At 44.2% G+C, this 21,916-nt stretch overlaps 1 protein-coding gene across 3 annotated transcripts; it reads right to left on the bottom strand.

The window, feature by feature from the left end:
- Positions 1–3,139: 3,139 nt before the first annotated feature.
- OAT (ornithine aminotransferase) lies at positions 3,140–21,216 on the bottom strand. Of its 3 annotated transcripts, XM_079138078.1 has the most exons (11): positions 21,116–21,183; positions 16,798–16,884; positions 14,915–15,140; positions 11,308–11,532; positions 11,130–11,225; positions 8,905–9,032; positions 7,955–8,077; positions 7,128–7,256; positions 6,156–6,269; positions 5,251–5,395; positions 3,140–3,929 (listed from the first exon to the last, which is right to left on the bottom strand). In XM_079138078.1, exons 3-11 carry the CDS (start codon positions 15,111–15,113, stop codon positions 3,769–3,771), a joined length of 1,320 nt encoding a protein of 439 aa, XP_078994204.1. In that variant the 5' UTR covers positions 15,114–15,140; positions 16,798–16,884; positions 21,116–21,183; the 3' UTR covers positions 3,140–3,768. The 3 variants fall into 3 exon arrangements, with proteins under 3 accessions (XP_078994204.1, XP_078994205.1, XP_078994203.1); XM_079138079.1 differs by lacking the exon at positions 16,798–16,884 and having other exon boundaries at positions 21,116–21,216; XM_079138077.1 differs by lacking the exon at positions 21,116–21,183 and having other exon boundaries at positions 16,798–17,223.
- Between the last annotated feature and the right edge of the window lie 700 nt (positions 21,217–21,916).

The raw sequence follows: 21,916 nt of genomic DNA, 5'->3' as shown, positions 1-21,916 counted from the left end.
CCGCTCCCTCTCCCTGCTTCATGGCACTGGGGCACCACACTCCTGGGCGTCTCCCTTTTTGCGCACCTGCTGTCCTGTTTAATCATCAGTTCACTCCAACCCACTTCCACAGGTTGAAGGGAAGCACTTGGCCCTGACGTTGCCTCCACCCAGGCTCTCATCCTTGGCTACCATCTGCTCTGCACTTAAGCATGTGATGCAAATCATGAAACCACATTAGCTCAAATTATTTCATGAATAATTTGAAGGCCTGGGCTGATGCAAAGAGGGAAAAAAGTCTCATTCACAAGTTAATCAAAATAAAGGCTGGGGAGCTAATAAAACTCCTCAGAGCTGTTACCCATTCAGGGTACACTGGAAAAGTCCTGAATATATTTTAAGAGTTTTTCCTAAAAGGACTAAGCCGCTTTTGTGTATTTATTATTCACTCCAATGACTCCCACTGGTATTTATAAGAATCCCTCCCCAGCGTTGGAAAAAACTGAAATGCTTTTACACGTACCAGGGGCATCTCAGCCACACTCCAAAGACAAAAGGAAGGGCTGTCCCCCAACCTCCAGCCCAAGACACCTGGGACCACCTTCTGCCTCCCTCAGAAACTTTGCCAGGGCTCTCAGGCAACACCACTTACTATTTCAGTGACCTGGGAAGTCTGTCCTTCCAAAGCCTTGGTTTTCCCATCTGTCACGGGGGATGACAGTAGCTGTTGTGAGACTTAACATTTTTGGATTGCCTGGCACAGGCCATTTTCAAAAAGCTATTTCTTTGAACCACTACCTATGCTCAGGGCCAGCCCAAGTACTACTCAAAAAACATTTTTTCCAATAAATGCTCCTCCTAACAGCCCCATGAGGTCAGGAACCCTGTGCCTCTGCCAGTGGAACTCGGTGCAGCCCTGGGCCTGGCAGGGTGGAGTGGGTGACATTCTGCATTTACTCTCAACACCCACTCTACGAAGACAGTCCCCTGGGAACATTTACCATGCAGATGCCAGGCCCCGCCCCTGGAGATTGTCGTATCTGATTTGAAGTGGGGCCTGGACACTGATGTCAACTTTTTAATCAAGCAAGCCAGAAGACTCTAGTGTGCAGCCAGCACAGATCGCAACCCACAAGTGTCCCAGCGTGGTGTCCCGTCGGTGGGGCTGCGCAGCAGCGCAGGATGGGAATTTCAGACTGCTGGTGCGGGACGTGCACTGTCATTTTCGCCTGGTGTATTGCCCTGGGTAAATCACGGCCCGTCCCAGCCTCAGTTTTTGCAGTGCTTTAGATGAGGTGACAGGGAAAGTCAGAACCCAAAGAGCAAGTCACCAGCAAGTGGGGTGAAGAGGTAGTTGTGGCAGTGACTCCTCAGAGCCTTGTCCCCTTTCTCTGGTCATAACCAGTCCTGTGTCTGGGCCTCCTGTGCTCTAGGCTCCTCCCCTTGGTGTACAGCCAGGCCTTAGCTCTGCCCATCTTCCCCTCATCTGGAAGCCACCCGCGCCCAGACGCTTCCCTGTCTGGAAGCCTCCTCCCTCCTCTCTCCTCCAGTTTTCTACAACTCCGTGCCTGCAGGTGGCACGCCTCTCCTCACGGATGAGCAAAGTGAGGCTCTAACAGCAAATGCTCCAATGCCACCGCCTGCGGCTCCTCCTGCCTCCCCCAACCCGGCTCCCTTCACCAGGGTCTCCCCTCCACGGGATCCCCAAGCCTGAAGCACAGCCCTCACTGCCACCTCTCACACACTGCACCTAGACCTGGGCCACACACCAGGGCACAGCAATAAATGTAAGTGACGAGACCAAGTGTCAGGGGTCTTTGTTGTTGTTTTGGGGGCGAAGAGGGGCGTTTTGTTGGTGTTACTTATTGAACCCAGGGGCTCTCCATCCATCATCCATCACTGAGCTACATCCCCAGCCTTTTTTTGGGGGGTGGGGGGGGCAGGGTCTCACTATATTGCTTAGGCTGGCCTTGAACTTGTGATCCTCCTGCCTCCCCATCTTGAGTGGCAGGGATTACAGGTGAGCACCTGCATCAGGCAGGTTTTCTAATGCTGCTAAACTCACGGCTCTTCTGCTTCCCTTCCTTCCCTCAGGGGTCCCACAGCGTGCCAGCTTAGAGAATGGGTCCAAGGTGTCCATCTTCACTGCCTGCTTCTTGCACTGAGGTCCCCACCATTCGGCCTGACTCTGTGCTTTGCTACCCTCTGCCCAACCTCACACTTAGGGTCTCACATTAAGACCTTCAGAGAATTTAGCCAGGAGCTTCAATCGTTAAACTTATCTGGCCTTGAGGCCTTCTGGGAGTGAGAACTGTCGTGTGCAAATTAAACTGACTCCTGAAGGAGGCCAGGACATCCATGGAGCTGTGGGAAGCAGACTCGGGGGCACTGATCGGGCTGCCCCTTAGCACCGCTGCAGAGATGGGGGTTCTCGCCCGTGGTGGCACACCAGCTGGCCCGGTGCCAGCCCAGTTGCAGATGACCTCCCTGTAACTCACGCATTGAAACCTCCTCTGACATGACAGGACACATTCAAGTACCAAAGACCCAATTCTTGTGCTGCAGAGAGGACCTTGCTGGAACCCGGAGGAGGAGAGGAACAGCCTGGCACTACTGAGCTTATAAAGTTCACTCCTTTGAACGGCAAGCCCTGTCCAGGGATCTACTCCATGGAGAATGCTCACACCAAAGAGACGTCAGCAAAGCTTAATGAAAAGGGGGAAAAAAGCCACTGTCATGTGACAACATGAAGTAGTCACAGGCTTTACTTAAAGAGTGAAAGGCCCAAAACAAGCTAAGTGGTTCCAAGATGAGATGAAATTGTAACATATCCACACAGAGAATGAGATAAATTTATAATTGCCAGAAACACAAAATACTCTAGGTAAGAAAAACAGGGAAGTTGCAAAACATGTACAGAAAGGGTAAGTTTAAGAAAAATGGTATCTATGCACAGGGGAAAAGCCACTGTTCTGAAAGGGGTATAGAAGAGTCTTGTATTTTCTTTTTCTAATTCCTATCCTTCCATAGGTCACCAAAGAAAGCTAAAGTGCTCTTAGAAAACACAAGGAATAAAGCAAGGTAAGAACATTCCCCAAGAGGTTAAAGATGTTAGGTGCCTGATAAGACTGCAGGAATAGCACACTGATCACAAAACAGACATTGTAAATAAAAGCTTTATTTTAAATTTAAAGAAATGTTGAAAATAAACAATATTTTTACAAATTATAATCAAGGACTTAAAACATAATTTAGGAATGAATTCTTAATTAGAAATGATGACATCCATAGAATACTCTGGTGCTGGCCAATATAAAGTTTACTTCAAACTAGCATTTTACATACGTTTACCCATTAATCATCCTAATGCTCAATGATTGCAATGATTCAGTATTATAAAGTCAAGCATGTCTTTCATGTACTATCTCAGAGATAACTTTTTCAAATACAAAACATTTATCCCAGGCAAGGAAATTATAAAAACGTATATAAATTATACTGAAGGACTTGATTTGAAGGTTGTCTCTACACAGGTAGATGCAATTCACCTTAGAAAGCACACACACCTCAGAACACTGACCACATGTAGATGCCACTCATTCTTTTAGTTGTACCACACAGCCACCTGCAGGTTCATAAATGTCACTCTATTATGTATCAACTGAAAAAATATATGTCCCAAAAAAGTCTTTGAAGACACGTGGGAGTGAATGTGCCGGCATTCAGAGCAGGGCTTTCTCGGGACCCCATCTCCAGCCGGCCCCCAGGAGCCACTGAGCAGGTCCACCCTCAGAAAGACAGGATGGTCTTGTTGATGATCTCCACCGCCTCCTGGATCTCACCCTCCTTGATCACCAGCGGAGGAGCAAACCTGATGATGTCGCCATGGGTGGGCTTAGCCAGAAGCCCATTATCTCGAAGCCGCAGACACACCTTCCAAGCATCGTAATCTACAGAAAAATGGTCACACACATGTGCTCATCAAGGATAAACGTCTAAACATCCCCTCATGTTACACGGGTGGCAGCCTGGCAAAAGGGAATTCCCAGTGCCAGCTCAAGAAAGGAAGCACCAAGATGCAGGACAGTTTTATTCTGATTTTTGGTGCTAGAGACAGTACCCAAATGCTGTACCACTGGCTATATGTGAGCCCTCTTATAATTCTCAAAAATTAAGTTACTCCTGGCTGGGTGTGTAGCTCACTTGGCTAGCATGTACAAGGCCCTGGGTTAGTCCCCATACTGTCAAAAAAACAAAACAAAACATTAAAATTACATGAGCAAATTACATGTACACACCAGTACTCCCAGCTACTCGAGAGGCTGACAGGAGGATCAAAATTTTGATGCCAGCCTTGGCAACTAAGCAAGACCCTCAGCAACTTAGAAAAAACCCCATCTGAAAATAAAAAGGGCATGAGGTCAAATGTGGAATTTTCCACCTCTGGTGTCATGCTGGTGCTCAAAACCTTGAAATCTGGAGCATTCTGTACTTGCAGATTAGGAATGCTCAACCTAATTATTCAGGAACTAATGCAAAAAAACTTGACTCAGAATGAGCAATACTCAAAACTTGGGGAACAACAAGCACCCCTAAAAGGGACATGCTGCCTGAGCTGTGCCGTGAGCTGGTCACTTCATGGTGTGTTCTCAACCCTGATTGCACATCAAAATCATGAAAGAGCCACTGCTAATGCCAGTGTCCCACCCGACCCATCAAATCAGAGTCTCCAGGGCAAGGCCAAGAAAGTCCCCTAGGTGACTCTAAAGTGCAGCCGAGGCTGGAATCACTGCTTTAAAAGGAAGTGTTATCATAAGAAAATCCAAAAAAGGAGCCCTTGAGGGTTATTACCAATGATACACTGGAACATCAAACTGTCCACTAAGTGACAGCTGGCATTATTTTTATTATCATCAACATCATCATTGCTATTATCATTACTCAGCTGGTGTAGAAAGTATCCAGGTGAGGGATAACAACAGCAAAAAGGAGACTCCCAAGAACAGCATTCCATCCAGACTGACAGAAAACAACTCAGAACCTCCAAGTGCTGTGTGACTCACTGAAGGTGGAAAAACAGATGCCTGAGAGGAACGGCAGCAGGTCAGTTAGTTAATGTGCACTCATGCTGCTCCATCTAAAGACCCGGCCAACAGGCCAGCGGACAGTGCAGAGGGTCCCCTACACCCAACTGAAGTGGCAACCAACCAAAGTGTCAAACATACTCTAGGCTCATCCTTAAAAAACAATAGGAGTGTGTTATCGACATACCTTTGGTCTCTCTAATAACAATAGCATTTAACAACCCTTTTCCTCTCACGGCAGTTACAATGTCAGAGGGCAGCTTCATGAGTTCGTTCCTCAAGATAGTACCCATCTTATCTGCATTTGCAGCGAGGTTTTCTTCCTCCAAAACCTATTTAAAGCAAAATTAAGTGATGGTTACGAATGCCCTTTTCTGATTGCTCCTGGGAGGGCGACATGGACTACAGCAAAGGAAAACAAGACTTAGAGCAACTCAGTTATCACTCATTTTTCAAGGTCTATGTTAAGTTCTAATTAAACAGACAACACCTCAGAGCCTTGCATTAGTCACGTATCTATTGTCAACCTGATTTCACGGCAAAATATAGACGTGTTTAATGTAATTTATGATATACTATTGTTTAGACACAATCAGTTGTAGTTAATTTGAAGACTATAATTTTAAAATTGCAGAGTTTCCTTTCTTTCCTCTAAAAACAAAATCCATCCTCGGAGATTGTGTGATGGTTTTATGCTCAAGCCTGAAAGCACTGAAATGGCGGGTTGCATGTGCAGAGCTGGGGACTGAGCCCAGGACTGCGGGCATGCTGAGCACCCGCTCGGCCTCTACCCTTGGAACCCGTACTCCGGGGAACGAGAAGTCCTGCCTGCTAAGCCAAAAGCAGATCAGTAGATCAGCACTCTCTCAGGGGCAACCAGGGCCTGAGGGTCCCAAGCCCCTGTGACTGATAGCTCAAGGTGACAGGTCAAACGGCCTTGAGAAGCCGTGCTCTTGAAGTCTTTCCTCTGTACTTCACGTTGTCTAATACCTCACAGTCTTATTCAATTTCTTATTATGCCATGGGCCCAAATTTAAAATCACTTCAACACTCCTTGAGGAGGCAGCTGGTGTTTGGCTGGGCCAGTTTTACCTCAAGGGCTGCGATGGCCACACGGCAGCCTAGTGGATTGCCACCGTACGTAGAGCCGTGCTCCCCAGGTTTGATGGTCAGCATGATTTCATCATCACACAACACCGCCGACACCTGGAAGACAGCCAGTTCACCCCGTATTTCTCAGGCAGAATTCTCATTCTTAGCACACCAGGAACATGAAAATTTATACAGCTATGATATTAAAGATACACAAACCCTTCAACAAATGAGAGTTTATATCTGTCACCAGTAATTAGCAGTGATCCCCGAACACGTCACAAATACGCTAGGCGCACTTCAATGGCACAGAACAATGCGATTTCAGAACTAAATGTGGAAAGTCATTTCTGCAATGGCATAACTATGATCTCCTCTGGTTTCAAGGGAAATGCTCTGTCTGGCTGCTTAGAAAACAGCCATGCACCCCCCTCAGCAAGGCAGTCCATCTACGCAGAAGCAACTCCTCCCCTCCGGGACTTCATTGAGGCCCAACTATTAGTTCTGGAGAGCAAGACCAAGAACACGGCCAGACACTGCTATTGTCAACCCCTATATTCATCAGCTGTGGTTCTAAACACTTAGTTATGCCAAAAGGACAGGCATCTGCAGACCAGTTTTCAGGTAAAATGCTTCCATCCAAATCAAATGCCACAGCAAATTCCAAGGCATGCTCCACTCTTTAGGCAAACTCAACTAAGTGGAACACAAAAAACCTTTTTAGTACAGATATTCCAGGTGGCCCACAGAACTACTGGTGAAAACCAAACCATCTACCCTAATAAGCTATAGTCCATGTATGCATAATATGTAAAATCACTCTCTACTGTCATGTACATCTAAAAAGAACAAATAAAACATTTTAAAACCATCTGAAAGGTATTAATTTCCACAACCAGTAGGTGTTGAAGTATTTTAGAGGTCTACTTCAGGAGAGCAGAGAATGGGAAGAAAGCTCAACACTGAACTTACAGGGTATAAGCCACCAGAAAGGGCCTTTCCAAGGAGAACCAGGTCAGGTCTGACGCCTTCATGATCAACAGCCAGCCACCTGCCAGTCCTGGCCAACCCTGTCTGAATCTCGTCGGCAATAAACAGGACCTATTGGGAAACAACATAACAGCATTAATTCATTTTCCTTTCCACAGAGAAAACAGTATGGCCTTATTTCCCCTCCCAGCAAACGTGTAATTTCGAATGCCCTCCAATCTGTGAGAATGGCTTAATTACCCACACAACTTCAAGAGTGTCCTATGAAAAGCCAAGACACACCAACTGTTTGCTGCAGGGGGCCATGACCTCTCCAGGGGCCCCTGGGGCACAGATCCACTTATGCACATGTGAGGGGGTGGGAGGGCTACCGCTACCCTCCGGGATAAAATCACTTAATTGCCCCATAAACGTCCATCAAATAGCTTCCATGTGTCAGGAACGGAAAATGGCCAACAAAATCCACTCATGACAGCCTTGGTGGGCGAGGGGCGTGGCCAAAACTTCTGCAGCAGAGGGACATGGCACAGGGTTTGGGAAATGTTAATAGTGCAAGACTCCCAGGAAGAGAGGAGGAAAACAGTGAGGGCCAGGAGGTCTGCAGCTCTGCCCAGAGCGCAGGTTCCAGCCCAGAGCTCCAGAACTGTCACAGATCAGCTTCCCACACAACCTCTAAGTACTTGCAAGTTCCTAAACTCTTGGATTATGTCTCCCTCTAGTGGAAAGGCGATTTAATCTCCATGCTTATCCTAACAGAATTCAGGGACAGAAGTCAAGCAGGGCCCGCTAGTTCTGTTAACGTGGACAACCTGGTGCCTGGTGCAGAGTTCTCTCACTCCCACTAGGTAACCTGGATCTGGAACAACAACGCCGGCTTCACCCTGAATGGGTTCTACCATGAAGGCGGCAACGCTGGGATCCTGAAGAGCACGCTGCAGAAGAAAGAGGAGTAAGTTTTAACGACTTCCTTTCTACCGTATTTGTGAATCTGAAACTATATACTACACACATTTTCCTGTGGAAAGTAAGTATGCAAATCAAGTTTTTTGTACTAACTTGTATTCTACTTCACAAATATAACATTTCCCACTGGCATTCAATTCCCAAACACTCCGAATATTTCAGGTTTAAATTATACTATCCTACGCTTTTCTAACACATAACTATATATAAATAAAACCTATAGCAAATTGCCTTTTAGAGCTATTTTAGGCTTTTTTACAAAAGTACTCCACTTTGGAGCCAGGGATGTGGCTTCGTGGTACAGCATGTGCTTGGCATGGGTGAGGTCCGGGGTTTAATCCCCAGTATCACTGAGAAAAATAAATTTTTTTTAAAAAGACCCTACCTGATGACTTTAAAAAGCTGGCTGAAAACTGAAATTTTATAGAGGAATTAAGCAGGTAATGCTCAGGGTATTAGGAAAGATACAAACATGAAGGGGCTGTTGGTTGGTTGGTCCTTAGGATTAAGACCATAGAACCACTGCAAACTACCAACCATTACTAAGAATGAGTCTGAACTTTGGCCCAAATGAATAAGACAAATGTTCACTGGAGTCACAGGACTTGTTTTGTTTTGCAGTGCTGGGGATGGAGCCCAGGGCCTCCCACATGCTAGGTAAGCACTCTCACTGAGCTGTTCTCAAAATATGCAAAATATGCTATGAGCATATTTTGAATCCACATATTCAACAAAAAAAATCATTCAAAATTTTTTGTAGTCACTCTGAGCTAAGCACCATGTTACACTGAAGTACCTCGAGTGCAGGAAGATCATTGTATGGGATGACTTCAAAACCTGGCATAAAGGGTCCAAACCCATCATAACTGGTTGGGTCTGTGGAACTGGAGATAGCAGATAACGTTCTACCCCAAAAATTTCCAGCTAGAAAGGAGAAACAAACAGTGATTATTCTAAAGAACCCAAGAATTTAAAAAGCACTACCCCTACCAAATACCTTGAGAAGTCTGACTAAAAAATAAATTCAGAATTTGCTTTGGAGAACCTCTGATGAGCTTCTACTATTAAAGCTAATCCAATATTAAACACCTTGGTTCATCTGACGTTAAGTCCACTAGGTCTGGCCTTGGAATTCCTACCAAGGCCCTTCTCTACTGGCCTCCTGACTGTTGCATAGAGCCCTGAGGACACTCACTTTACTTAGAATCCTCCCAACCCCAATCCTCAGTGCGTGTTTTCTAGAGAAGGCACATTTATGATACCGATATGAGAAAGAGAATGCCCTCCACAGAGAACCAGTACTCTTCCTTTTCAAACACCAATACTGCAGGCTAACTACTCAACAGAATGCATTTTCCATTTCATTTGTGGAAAAGATCCTCAGGCAACCAAGCACTTTCCATTCTGCCTTCCCTGCCATTACGATGCTTTATCACCTAAATGACAGACCACTGCCTTTCTTCAGGATCACTATTCTACCTCTAGTAAATGTGACTGAGGACCCACTAGATGTCAGGTACTATTCCAGCAGCAGGGAATGAAGGGAGATTACACTGGCAAGCTCCCTGCCCCTCAGGGAGCTTCCTCTCTAGGAGGGAACTAACACTATAACATAAACCAGCAAAGCATCTCACTAGGTACCTTCAGATGGGGCAGAATTCAAAAAGGAAAGGAATAATGTAGAATAATAGAGAGATCGGGACGCACCCACATTAAGGATGTTTTTATATCTTCCCACTACCTCAGCCAGCAGCAATGCCATTAACTCAGTACTGGATCATTCTCTTAATAATGCTTCTTGGCATCTCCAGGTGCTACTCCGGCAAAAGCCTCCTTCTCCTCCTCTCACCCACAAGTAACCCCATCTTTTACTCATCTACAAACAATAGCATATTGATTCTGGCCAGGCTTAAGAAAAACGCACCAATAAGACCATGAGCCTGTCTGTTCTCTGCCTAACATCAGGTGTCTCATCCTCACCCTGCAGGTATAGGGGACTTACAGTTGGGGACAGTCTTCCGCTGTCTCTCCACCCCACTGACTCACCAGCTTCTTTCAATACTCGGGTGAAAACATCTTTGCACCCTTTGCTAATATGAAAGAGACTGGAAACAGTCTGTAAGAATGAAAATCACCAGAAACACTATTTTTGTTTGCAAGAGACAGTTATGTTGTCCTACAACTAAGGCACAAGATTTTAAAATGGCAAGTTACAGAGTTGTATAAAGATTTTTTCTTTGGCAATACTAATCTGTCATCTTAAATACCGATTGCCTCTGCCCATCAATTGAACTCTGGCTTATATCATGTTATGGGGTTTATAATTTAACTGCATGTGTTCACAAGGTAAAATATTTAATGATTTTAATTATTAAGAATTAGCACAAGAATTAATTTTGATCATAGTGATAAATCGATACATACTTTTTTAAATTAAAAATCAAACAAAGCTTAGAAAGTCAAAACCTATTATTTGAACATCCTATAAAAATTCCTAGAGTTAGATGACATCATCTCAATTAACTGTTAGTTTCCCTAACCAGAATTCAAGTTGTTCCTCTCTATCATTCTCATAAGTGTAACAGGGGCAGCCCAAGGCCTCCTCTTCCCAAAAGCCTCTAAGAAGAATGTGGCACAATGATACAACCAACATTAAGACTCAAAAGTCACATCTTACATAGGATGTGGCCCCTCTAACATATCCTAACCCCAAAACATGACCAAACCCCTCCACCACAGGCCATCTAACTGGAAAACTGCTATGGGAAAAATATGCAGATGAGAAATTAAATCATAGAATCACTCATTTGAGGGAGGAAAAGTAGGAGTTAAGAAAATCTCATATATGAAGAAATAATTTGAAATAAGTCCAAGAAGAGGAAATTCCTCATTAATTTTTATGAAATATTCATCAAATAACATGTCATGTACCAAGCAAGCACACCAGAAATATTTCATCAGTAATTAAAGTGGAAAATGAAACCGTATATTGAAATCGTAACGGTGCTTAGCGTCACGTACCTGCAAACACAATCTTGGCCTTATATTTCTGAATGCCCTTCACAGAGTAGCCCCACCGGCGCGCAAGTTTGCAGGCAGTCTCCCCAGCCTCCACTCCTAGTTGGGAGGAGATGCTCAGATTTAAAAATGCTTTAAATTATCAGGAATTAATATTTAATAAGAAAAGGAAATGCTTTACCTGTATTCATGGGAAGAACTTTATGGTAATTGAACAGTTTGGTAATATACTCCTCGTATTCACCAAGCACGTTATTATAGAAAGCCCGCGATGTTAGCGTCAGCTTGTCCGCCTGACTCTTGAGAGCATTCACAATCTTGGGGTGACAGTGCCCTTGGTTGACAGCACTATAAGCACTCAGGAAGTCAAAATATTTTCTGCCTTCTACATCCCACAGGTAGATACCTAAAATATGTCAGGAAGGAAAAGAATTTTAGAAAATTACTATGTGACATGAAGTCCAAAGATTAAGACTGCTAACAAGCTCTCTGAATGCCTACGTGTAAAACTCCATGTATTTTTTCATGGTTAAGGTTGTTTCAGCTCAAGCATAATAAACGGGTTTATAAGGAATTATTAAGGTTATATTTTATCTATCCAGCATCAAAATATACACTGAACAAGAAGAACATAAAAAGGTTATAAACTCTGGAGTGATGCTTTTACCTAATTTTAACATTTACTGCCATTAGGATTTAAAAGTAAAGAAGTTACACATGATAGACAATAATCATTGAAGACTATAACAACCCACAGAATACGGATATTTGGCTGGGTGTATTGGTGCACACCTGCAATCCCAGCAACTCCAGAGGCTGAGGTAGAAGGATCACAAGTTTGAGGCGAGTCTCAGCAATTTCCTGAGACCCTGTCTCAAAAGAAAAAGTAAAAAGGGCTTGGGATGTGGCTCAGTAGTAAATTACCCTGGATTTCTAATCTCCAGAACCAAAAGGAAAAAAATAGGAATGTATTTGTAAATCACATAGAATAAGAATCTAGTATCCAGAACTCTCATAACTCAATAACAAAATCCATTAAAAAATTAAAAATAGACAACTTAAAGAGATATTTTTCCAAAAGCAAACAAATGGCAAAAAGCACAAGACAGACACCCATCATCACTACTCATTAGAGAAATGTAGATCAAAAACCACAATAAGATAATGTCTCATGCTCCCTAAAATGGTTATAATCTTAAAAAAAAAAAAAAAAAAAGAAAACAAGTTCGGGCAAGGACATGAAGACCCTGGAACTCTTGCACATCGCTAGTATTAAATGTAAAATGGTAGAGCTGCTGTGGAAAAGTCGGCAGTTCCTCAACAAGCTACGCACAGAATTACCAAATGACCCTGCAACTCCACTCCTAGAGCACACCAGAAAGAACTGGAAGACAGGTGTTCAAACATGAACTTGTATGGCATTCACAGCAGCCCTATTCCACAATAGCCAAAACGTAGAAACAAGTCAAACACCATCAGCTGGTGAACAGTCAACAAAATGTGCCACATACAATCAAATATTATTCAGTCATAAAAAAGAATGAAATTCTGACACACGCTACAACATGGATAAATGAACCTTGAAAACATTAGGCCAAGTGAAAGAAGCTGGACACAAAGGCCACATGTTATAGGTTCCACTTATATGAAACATTCAGAATAAGCAAATCCATAAAAAGGCAGAAAATAGCTCAGTGGTCACCATCAGCTGAGGGAAGGGGGCAAAGGGGATGAATATTAATGGGTGTGAGCTTTCCTTCTGAGGTAATGAAAACGTTCTGGAATTAGACACAGGTGATGGCTACACAACATTGTAAATCACATTTTATACCACTAGACTGAATGCTTAAAATAGTAAATTTTATGTTAGGTGTATTACAAATTTTTTAAAACCCTGACTCTGTAGACATTGGAATGTATTAGGGGCTTGTAGATACCCACCCTTTACCATATATCACACTGTGTTACGTGCTTCCACACCTTACCAAAACCCCTCACGAGAGTTACGAACTGAGTTACGAACTGTGTCGTACAGATCTAAGGAAATGGAAGCTCAAGTCAGTCACTAGTCTGGGCTGGCACAGGAAACAGGAACTAGAACCCAGGCAGCCAGACTGTCAAGGGCCAGACTCTGCTAATGTATGTGAAGAAAATTTTCAAAAAACAAATTGTTTCTAAACCTGTAATGCATAAATTTAGATTTTCATTTGTCAAAAGAAAATATGTGTATATTACAGTACTGGTCCAAAATAATACTGGTAATGACAAAAATATTTAATATACTTATATTGTCATCTTCTGGCACAAAGCCAAATAATAAAGTCTGGACTAATTTGTTATGGCTGTTATCTCAAAATGCAGATTAAATTATGATTTGGCAACTATCAGTATAATCACTTATTTGGACAAGAATCATGGATGCTAAAATCATAAGTAAGTTTCATGAGTAACAGGATATCTGCAGTCTTAAACTATGCCCCAACAAGACAAAGGGGAAAATGTAACTTGGCACTGGAGAAGCCTGGCAGACAACAGCTTGTCAAGCGGTGGAAGCCAACACTAGCAGCAACAGGGAAATGGTGATCTCGCCATGAGGCACTGAGAAGGGCAGGACGCCACACAGGTGACTAACCTGACTGCGGTCATTAGCAATCACCAGCCCAAACTGAAGTGCACTACAAAATCATCAGCCAGTGCACTTCAAAAATAACAGGATCGAAAAGATAAAGACTGAGGGGCTCGTTCTGGATCAACACTGGAACACGTCTCAACCCAGCAACCGGTGAGACTGAGGCAGGAAGAGAGCACATTCCAGGCAGCCTCAGCAACTCAGCAAGACCCTGCCTCAAAATTAAGATTAAAAAGAGCTGGGAGTCAGGCATGGTGGCACGCCTGTAATCCCAGCAGCTTGGGAGGCTGAGGCAGGAGAATCCCAAATTCAAAGCCAGTATCAGCAAAAGCGAGGAGCTAAGGAACTCAGTGAGACCCTGTCTTTGTAAAATACAAAACAGGGCTAGGGATGTGGCTCGGTGGCTGAGTGCCCCTGAGTTCAATCCCTGCTACCAAAAAAAAAAAAGAGAGAGCTGAGGATGTAGTTTAGTAGTAGAGCTCCTCTGGGTTGAATTCCCAGTAACAAAAAAGAAAAAGACAACAAACTTGCCAACTGGATATAACTCATGATCAGAAGTTCTTTTATTATAAAGGACAACGAATGAATCTGGGTCTATTGATTACTAATGGTGTTATATCAGTGTCAATTTCCTGATTTTAGTAATTACATGAGAAAAAAGTAAGTCCTATATCTTAGGAAGACACACTGGGCATTTAGGGGTAAAGAGGCATCATGTCTGCTACTTGCTCTCCAACAGCTCAGGAAAAAATGTAAAGTATACAGGGTGGGAGGGGGAAAAGAGAGCTTTCCAAAAGTGGCAAAATATGCGCACTCAGGGACTCTGGATGAAGAGTAAAAGAAAACGTTTAGCATTACTGTTACAACTTTCCTATTTGTCCAAGATTTAGCCAAAATAAAAACTAGCAGGAAAAAAATGGCAATAATATTACAGTACATTCTGTATTTCTCCCACATTCCCCTGGTGAGGCCCACCATGAGGAAGACTAGCTGATCATCTCTGTAGACCCGAGGTGACACTGGACGCTCTGCAAAGGCCGAATGAACCCCATCTACAACACGGGCATTCAGTGCATCTGGGGAAATGGACAGAGAAAACAGAGAAGCAATTCATTTTTATAAAAAGTTCCAAGCAAAAGTGAATTAACTCAAAACATACCTTTTCCTTTCTCCAGGGCCACAGGTAAAGGGTGGTAATTGTGTGCACCATATTTAGATTCTCGTTCAAAAATGTAATCCGAGGATGGAGGTCCCTGGACTGTCTTTTTAGTTGCAACAGATGTGGCAGAAGCCACTGAAGAATGAACTCCACGGCAAAGCACTGCAGCAGTCTGCAGATGTGCTAGTTTGGAAAACATTGTCCTCCAAGCAGGAAAACCACAGACCTGTCCAAAGAAAAGAGAAGGCATTAGGAGGAAAGCCTCCCAGGGTCAGTCTGTCTGCTCACTGAGCACTTGCTGACCCTCTACAAAGGGAGAAAATCAGAGAAGGCTACAGGAGAGCAGCAGGGTCCAGAACTATTCTGGGGCTTGAAGGAGGGTTTTTTGTTGCTTATTTTGAACCTGGCATCACCTGATCTCTGCGTTCTCCTCCCTGCTGCCGGCAGGGGCTGGTTTTGACCTCATGGGCTCAAGTGCTCCTCCCACCTCAGCTTCCAGAGTGCAAAGCACTACAGGACCTTGCTGCCACCACCACCACCTTCCCCCAGCCCATCCCTACTCAGCTGGCTTCTTTTTTTGCATTTTGACTCTATGCAGGGAGTGAAGCAATTAAGAAAGAATTTGAATTCTGCAAAGACATCAGGGATCGTCCTCAAGGAAAACTAAGAGATGTAGAGAGGAAAAGTTGACTTTGGGGGGATACAAAGAGCTAAACCCTAAAGACATAAACTACAAAAAGTAAAATTCCTATTAGTCACAAAAATCTAAAGCTTCTGTTGGTCAGATTTATCATAAACAAAGGTGAAAGGCAAAGACTAGGGAAAAATGTTTTGTAATTTAATTTGGAAAAGTCTTAAAGAGCCTTTTATAGTCAGACCAAAAAAATAATATAAATGTAAAAGATAAAAAAGTCAATTCCCATAGAAACAATTTATTTTGCTAGGATAACTGCTTCTATAAAACTCGCCACCCCCCAAGAAAAGAAAAGTTGTACCAGAAAAGCAGTTTGAAGGAGGGAAAGATAATCAGGACCTAGAAAACATCAAACTACAGTTATCTGTCTGAATTTCAGTACTAAAACATGGTCAGGTATATGATGGCATACACCTGCAGACCCAGCTACTTGAGAGGCTAAGGCAGGAGGATCGCAAATTTGAGGCCAGTCTTAGCAACACAGAAAGACCCTGTCTCAAATAAATAAATTAACTGAATAAAACTTTAACAGGGTTAGGGATACAGCTCAGTGGTAGAGCATTTGCCTAGCATGCTGGAGTTCCTGGGTTCAATTCCCAGCACTATGAAATTTAAAAAAAAAAAAAAAAAAAAAATGAAGAAGAAGAAAGAAACCCTGAGCATCTCTGAGCACACTATTCACTCACATACATTCTGCATATTTCAGTCAGTCATGCTACTGTCTCCAGTTGCTACCAGTCCTAATACCAAACCCCACCAGCGGTTCACCCACCTCTATATCCAGTTCATCATTCAAGATCGTGACACATCATGAAGTAAAGACTAAGGTACAGAAGGAACTAAGAACAGAAAGGAAATGCAAAAACATGGACAGAGATCATGTGTGGGGGAAAAGTTTTCAAGATAAAGTCAAGATTAGGAGAAAGGTGCCAAAACTAGGCGTACTTAGTATGTCTGTACATACTTATTTTTTAAAAGACTGGTTCGTTCATGTTTCAGCAGAGCCTGTCCATGACAAGTCAAACCATGCACAATCTTACAGCATTCTTGATGTGAGCTGCCAAATTAGCAAAACACAGTCCTTGGGTTTGGCTCACTTCCCTTTCAACTTGGCACCATCCTACAAAGCCAGTGTTCAGGAATCTACAATTGCTAAGCAAAATCAGCACTCTGGTTTGCAAAGACTTACCAACAATTCTTTCTTCCCACGGTTCAGACTGGAATACAGATTTTCAACCTGAGATGCAAAGATGGTTTTCAGAGGGTCCAATAGCTCCTAAAAAGGAATGCAGAATTTTAGGCAGAGGTTTTCATTTCTCTAAGGAGAAGGTCCATGACTTTCTCAAAGGGGTCTGTATTAACAACCAAAAGAGTGATAAAAGAATCCTTAGACTATAGGTGGCTGCTAGCAAAAACGTCCACTTGTACTGGACAGGACTTCAGGAACACCACTACTAAGCCTGAAATGCTCAGTTTCGATTTCTTTCTTCAGTTCCATATGTTCTACTCAGTACAATTAACTGTTTCACCTACTAAATATTTCAATGACATTATTTTTTGCCTATCACATTAATAATAAAACACAGCAATGTATCCTCTCAGGCAATACTTACTGGCACTCTAGGTGCAGCTTTCTAAAGAGCTCTATAGCCATAATAAAGCCTTAGGGGTGTTCAGACTCCAACCAATAATTTGACTCCTAAGATTTATTTTTAAAAAATGTTCAGGAATGTGGAGAAACATCCTTGTATAAAAGATGTTTCAACAATATGAGAATGGTTCAGTGTCATCATACACATAATGTGTAGCCACCTAAAATAAGCACAGGATGATACCTTAAGATGTCTTATGACACCTGACTATGCAAAAGACACAAGGAACACTGTCAGGATAGGCACGGAAAGGGCACTGAGCCAATTTGTACTATTCTGTACCTTCCACATTTTCTACAATGACCAGGAATTACATTTATAATCAGAAAAAAAAAACATTATTGGGAATGAAACTGGATGCCCATCTGGGTACATTAGACAAATACTTAAGCCACAATCAAAGCTAAACTAAAAGATAGGGTTTCATAAACTGAGAAACAGAACGTGGTTAAAAGAAGGTAGGGGCCTGGGGCTGTAGCTCAGTTGGTAGAGTGCTTGCCTCGAATGCACATAGGCCCTGGGTTCAATCCCCAGCACCACAGGGGAAAAAAAAGAAAAAAGAAAGGTAGAAGTCACTACCCCTAGGAAGTGCAACCTTGATTATAATTAGGTCCAAGGGTTCATCTGATCCTCAGGGACAGGGTCAAATTAAGCCACCAAGGCTGGCAGTGGTGACTTTACTAGGAGGAGGCAGAGAGGTACTCACAAAAAAGGTGGAGGGTGGTAAGGGTTACAAAGCCCTAAAAACACAATGAATAACATCTTTTTAGTTAACAGGGAGACTGCAAGTGAAAAGAATCTTTGCAATTATCTAAATTCAACATTCCCTTTTTATACAACAGTTATCTACTCAGCTAATTCCCAACAGAAATGGGACCAAAAAAAATCCATTTATCTGCTGAGTTCAGGCAGTTTTATTAAAGGGTAATCATAAATTAGTGACACAACAGTGACATTCAAATCATCCTTAAAGATGAATTCTAGATACTGAGTTGAACTGGAAAAGGTCACAGGGTGCACACACCATGATGTACCAGAATCCTGTAAACACATTTCTATTAAAGAGCCCTCTGTGTTCAGGTTACTGTGCTTGGCACTATATAAGAAATATTAGAACAGATTCAAGATGGTCTTAAAACTAGCCAACATCAATAATTTCCTCTTCCAAAGGGTTTGGAAAACCAAAAGAGTGAAATGTCCCCAGTTTGGTGACCAGGATTTAAATTCTGTAATTCTGAAGAGTATCACTGGGTGATTTTTGTCAATCCTTCTAAGCTTCGATTTCCCCATTTGTAAAATAGGCTGAAGCCATTCAAGGTCACCACTGAGGATTAAGGAGTTCCCATGCAAACTCACAGCCTGGCACAAAACAGTCATTTAGTTCCCTTCTGCCCTGAATTCACAAGGAAACTAGCCAATTTCTACAACATAAGTCAACAGTGCCACATTTCAGGATTTAAACTGAATTTTTTCCTCTTAAAAAAAATAATCTTCTTGACAAAAATTCAGAAAACACAGACAAGAAACTTACCTGCAATCCCATATGTAAGAGACAGGCACTGACCTTTTTTTCTATAAACACTATACACATTGTTATTGTTGTGTTCAACCCTCCCCTAGAGAATTTACCACACAAGTCCCTCTACAGGAGTTCCAGAATTTTGCAGACTTTTGTCACAGGTTTTAACACTTTAGGCCACTTGTTTTCATGTCTGTCCCTGCTGGACTCTCATGTTTTTTAAAAGGCCAGTAACCATGCCTTAAAATTAAAATTCACCTAGCCCAGGTCAGGGATTCTCCTGGCATTCTCTGCCTGTCAAAATCCAGGTCATTCCTAAGTACACTAAGGACTCCTAAAGTGGCCAACATTGTAACAGAAGGTAACTGAGACTACCAAGATGAGACTGCAGCCACCCATCCCTGACCAAGCAGAAGTAACTGAGGAGGTTTCCACTCTCTGCATCTGGAAAACTAATCTTTTCACCAAGAGTCCACCACTAAATCTAATGGCCTTCAGAGGTCAAAAATAATGTTACAAACTGTTGTGCATTTAATCAACACTCAGAACCTGGAAATGAGAACAAATTACTATTGACAAGCTAAACACTTTTAATACTTAATGTTTTAAAGTAATCTGCCTAATTAACACAATCTTTCAGGATCTCATTACTCCCTCACCCATCAGCCATCTCACCTAGAGTAGATCCTCCCTACAACAGAATTTCCATAAAAGGCCACATTCTGAAGAGTTAATTTAGCCTGCATTATTAAATATGATTTTCTTAAATTACCCTGAAAGAATCGTCAGTGTAAAGTCATCAAAAAGCCATTGAAAATATTTACTTTTCTGGGGTAACCATTCACAAATACAGGCCTTTTTTCTTTTTTAAAGTTCTGCCAACAAAAGCATTTTAATGCAATCGATATTCTTGCTAAAATTCAACTCAAGTGCGTCAATGGCAAACAACTAAGGATTACTACTGAGAAAAGATTGGGTAAACCACACCGCACCCTTCACACACCTCCAAAATTCACCCATTCTATCGTATTTTTAAGATGAGACTCAAACCATCCTCAAGAACGCAGTAAGGGGCATAAAATGTGCACACAAATAACTGTAGTCAAGGCTGTGCAGGAAAAACATGAAATCACCTCTTTGAGAAAAAAGTACCTTTTTAAGAACTTTTAGTACTTACATTGGGAGGAATGCAAAACTAATATGAAACGCCATGAAAAACTGCAAAACCCTGAACAATAAGTTCTGTATTTAAATCTTGTTTTGATTAAAAGATTCTTTTTCATAGTCAAGAACTAGATTCTCTTCAGTCAGAAGAACCAGGATATTCTAATGAAAAGAATCTGTTTATTTCAAGGTAATAAGAATAAAGATTTTGGATCACAATTTAAAGAACTCTTCTGGGTTCAAGTCAGGTAACTAGTTTACTTACAGAAACTCTTACAACCCCGGAAGGAGAGATTCAGAATGGAAAATTTGGAAGTTAGTAATGCAAGGTAAAGACACTTCGTTCCAAACTCGCTCTCCCCCGCCCCTGAAGGTATCACCTTCATTTATCTAAAAGCAAAGCTGAACGCCAAGAAGACGAAATGCAGCAGGCCAGGGGAGGCCGTTCCACCGAATTCAACCGGAATTCACCATGCTTAGCAATGTTTGCCAAGGAACCTAAGGACGGGATCTTCGCACTGGAAGGTCTGCTGGCCCCAAGCGCTTGACACTAACGTTACTGTACGGTACGATCTACTTCCGTAATTCTTTTATTTGGACAAAGGCTGAAGGGGGAAAGCTGGGGAGGGAGGGAGGGATGGCAGGGCTGGCGGCGGGGCGCAGGGGCTGCCAGGGAGGCGGCGGACCCGCCCGCAGGTTGCATCAGCGCCCCGCCCGAGGCCAAAGTCGCCGCTGACCGCGCCGTCCCCGGCAGCCCTCGCCGACCGCAGGGACCCAGCTCCCGCGCCCCCAACGCCTCCTTCCCGGAAACCCCAGCCGGAGGGCCGGGGCGCTGGGACCAGGAAGGGCGAAGGGCCGAGGCCCGGCCCCGCGGGCCGCGAGCCAGGGCCGGCCGGCTCCGCCCGGTGCCACATCCACAGCCCGCCCTGCTCCCGCGGAACCGGGCCGGGGATGCGCCGCCCTGCCCGCCACAGCCGCGCGCCGGCCGGGTTCCAGGCCGCCGGGTCCGAGCCGCCCGCGGCGCGAGCGGGCCGCGGAGGCGGAGCCTGCCCGCCAGCGGATGCCCAGCACGCCCGCGGAACCCGCCCGGACCGCTTCGGACGGCGGCCGCACGCCCGGGGCCCGACCTCGGGCTCCGGCTCGGTCCCAGCCCCGCGGCGCCCGCGCGGTACCTGACGGCGCCTGAGAGGCCGGTGCGGGACACACGGCAGCGGGGCAGGTCAAACGCAGCAGCGCAGCTCTGCGCGTCACCCAGCCTTAAGGCGCGGCGTCCGCCCCGCCCCGGGACGCGCTCGCCTCCCATTGGCTGGGGCCTGGGGCTGGGCACCAATCGTGTGGGCCTCGCCCTCGCCCCGCCCTCCCCGGCCGCGCGCTGAGACTGGTCCTCAGTGCGAGGGTTCGAGCCTCGCCTGCGCCGCTGAGAGGCGCTGAGAACGCTGAGCCTCGCTGCCCGCCCTCTGCTGGCAAAAAGACCGAGGCCCGAAGGAATAAAAAGATTTGCTCTCCACCGGCCCGCAGTTTTTCCGTGGCGAAGGGACCTGGGGATGGCTGTTGGGTTCAACCTCCTTCCCGCGCTCCCGGCCCCCCTCCTATTACCCACCTCGCGGGGCCTTATCGGGCCACCAGCACCAGATGTTGGGGCCCCGTGCCCTGATGTGCAGCACAACTGAGTTGTACTTCTGAATCCTCCTCCAGAATCATTGCTGCATCCAGGTAATGCACTGCCCACCTGTTCATTGCCAATGTTAGATGCTCAAATGATGGCAGCACTGGATACAAGTTGCACATGTGATATAAAACTCAGAACTCAAAATGGCTATCCCGAAATAATCTCATGTTAGAATCAGAAGGGATGTGGATATCGTTCAGTTTACAAGATTTGTTGTATATTGGAAGACAAAGACCCAGAGAGGAGAAGCAACTTACCCAATAAGTGAGGAGCAATCCAGTCCTGTACGCTACCCAGGTCTCTC

This window comes from Sciurus vulgaris (genome assembly GCF_902686455.1).
Source record: "Sciurus vulgaris genome assembly, chromosome: 4".
In the NCBI taxonomy this organism is placed as follows: domain Eukaryota; kingdom Metazoa; phylum Chordata; class Mammalia; order Rodentia; family Sciuridae; genus Sciurus; species Sciurus vulgaris.
The sequence above is the reverse complement of the archived record's forward strand: the minus strand, read 5'-3'. Positions and strand labels throughout refer to the sequence as shown.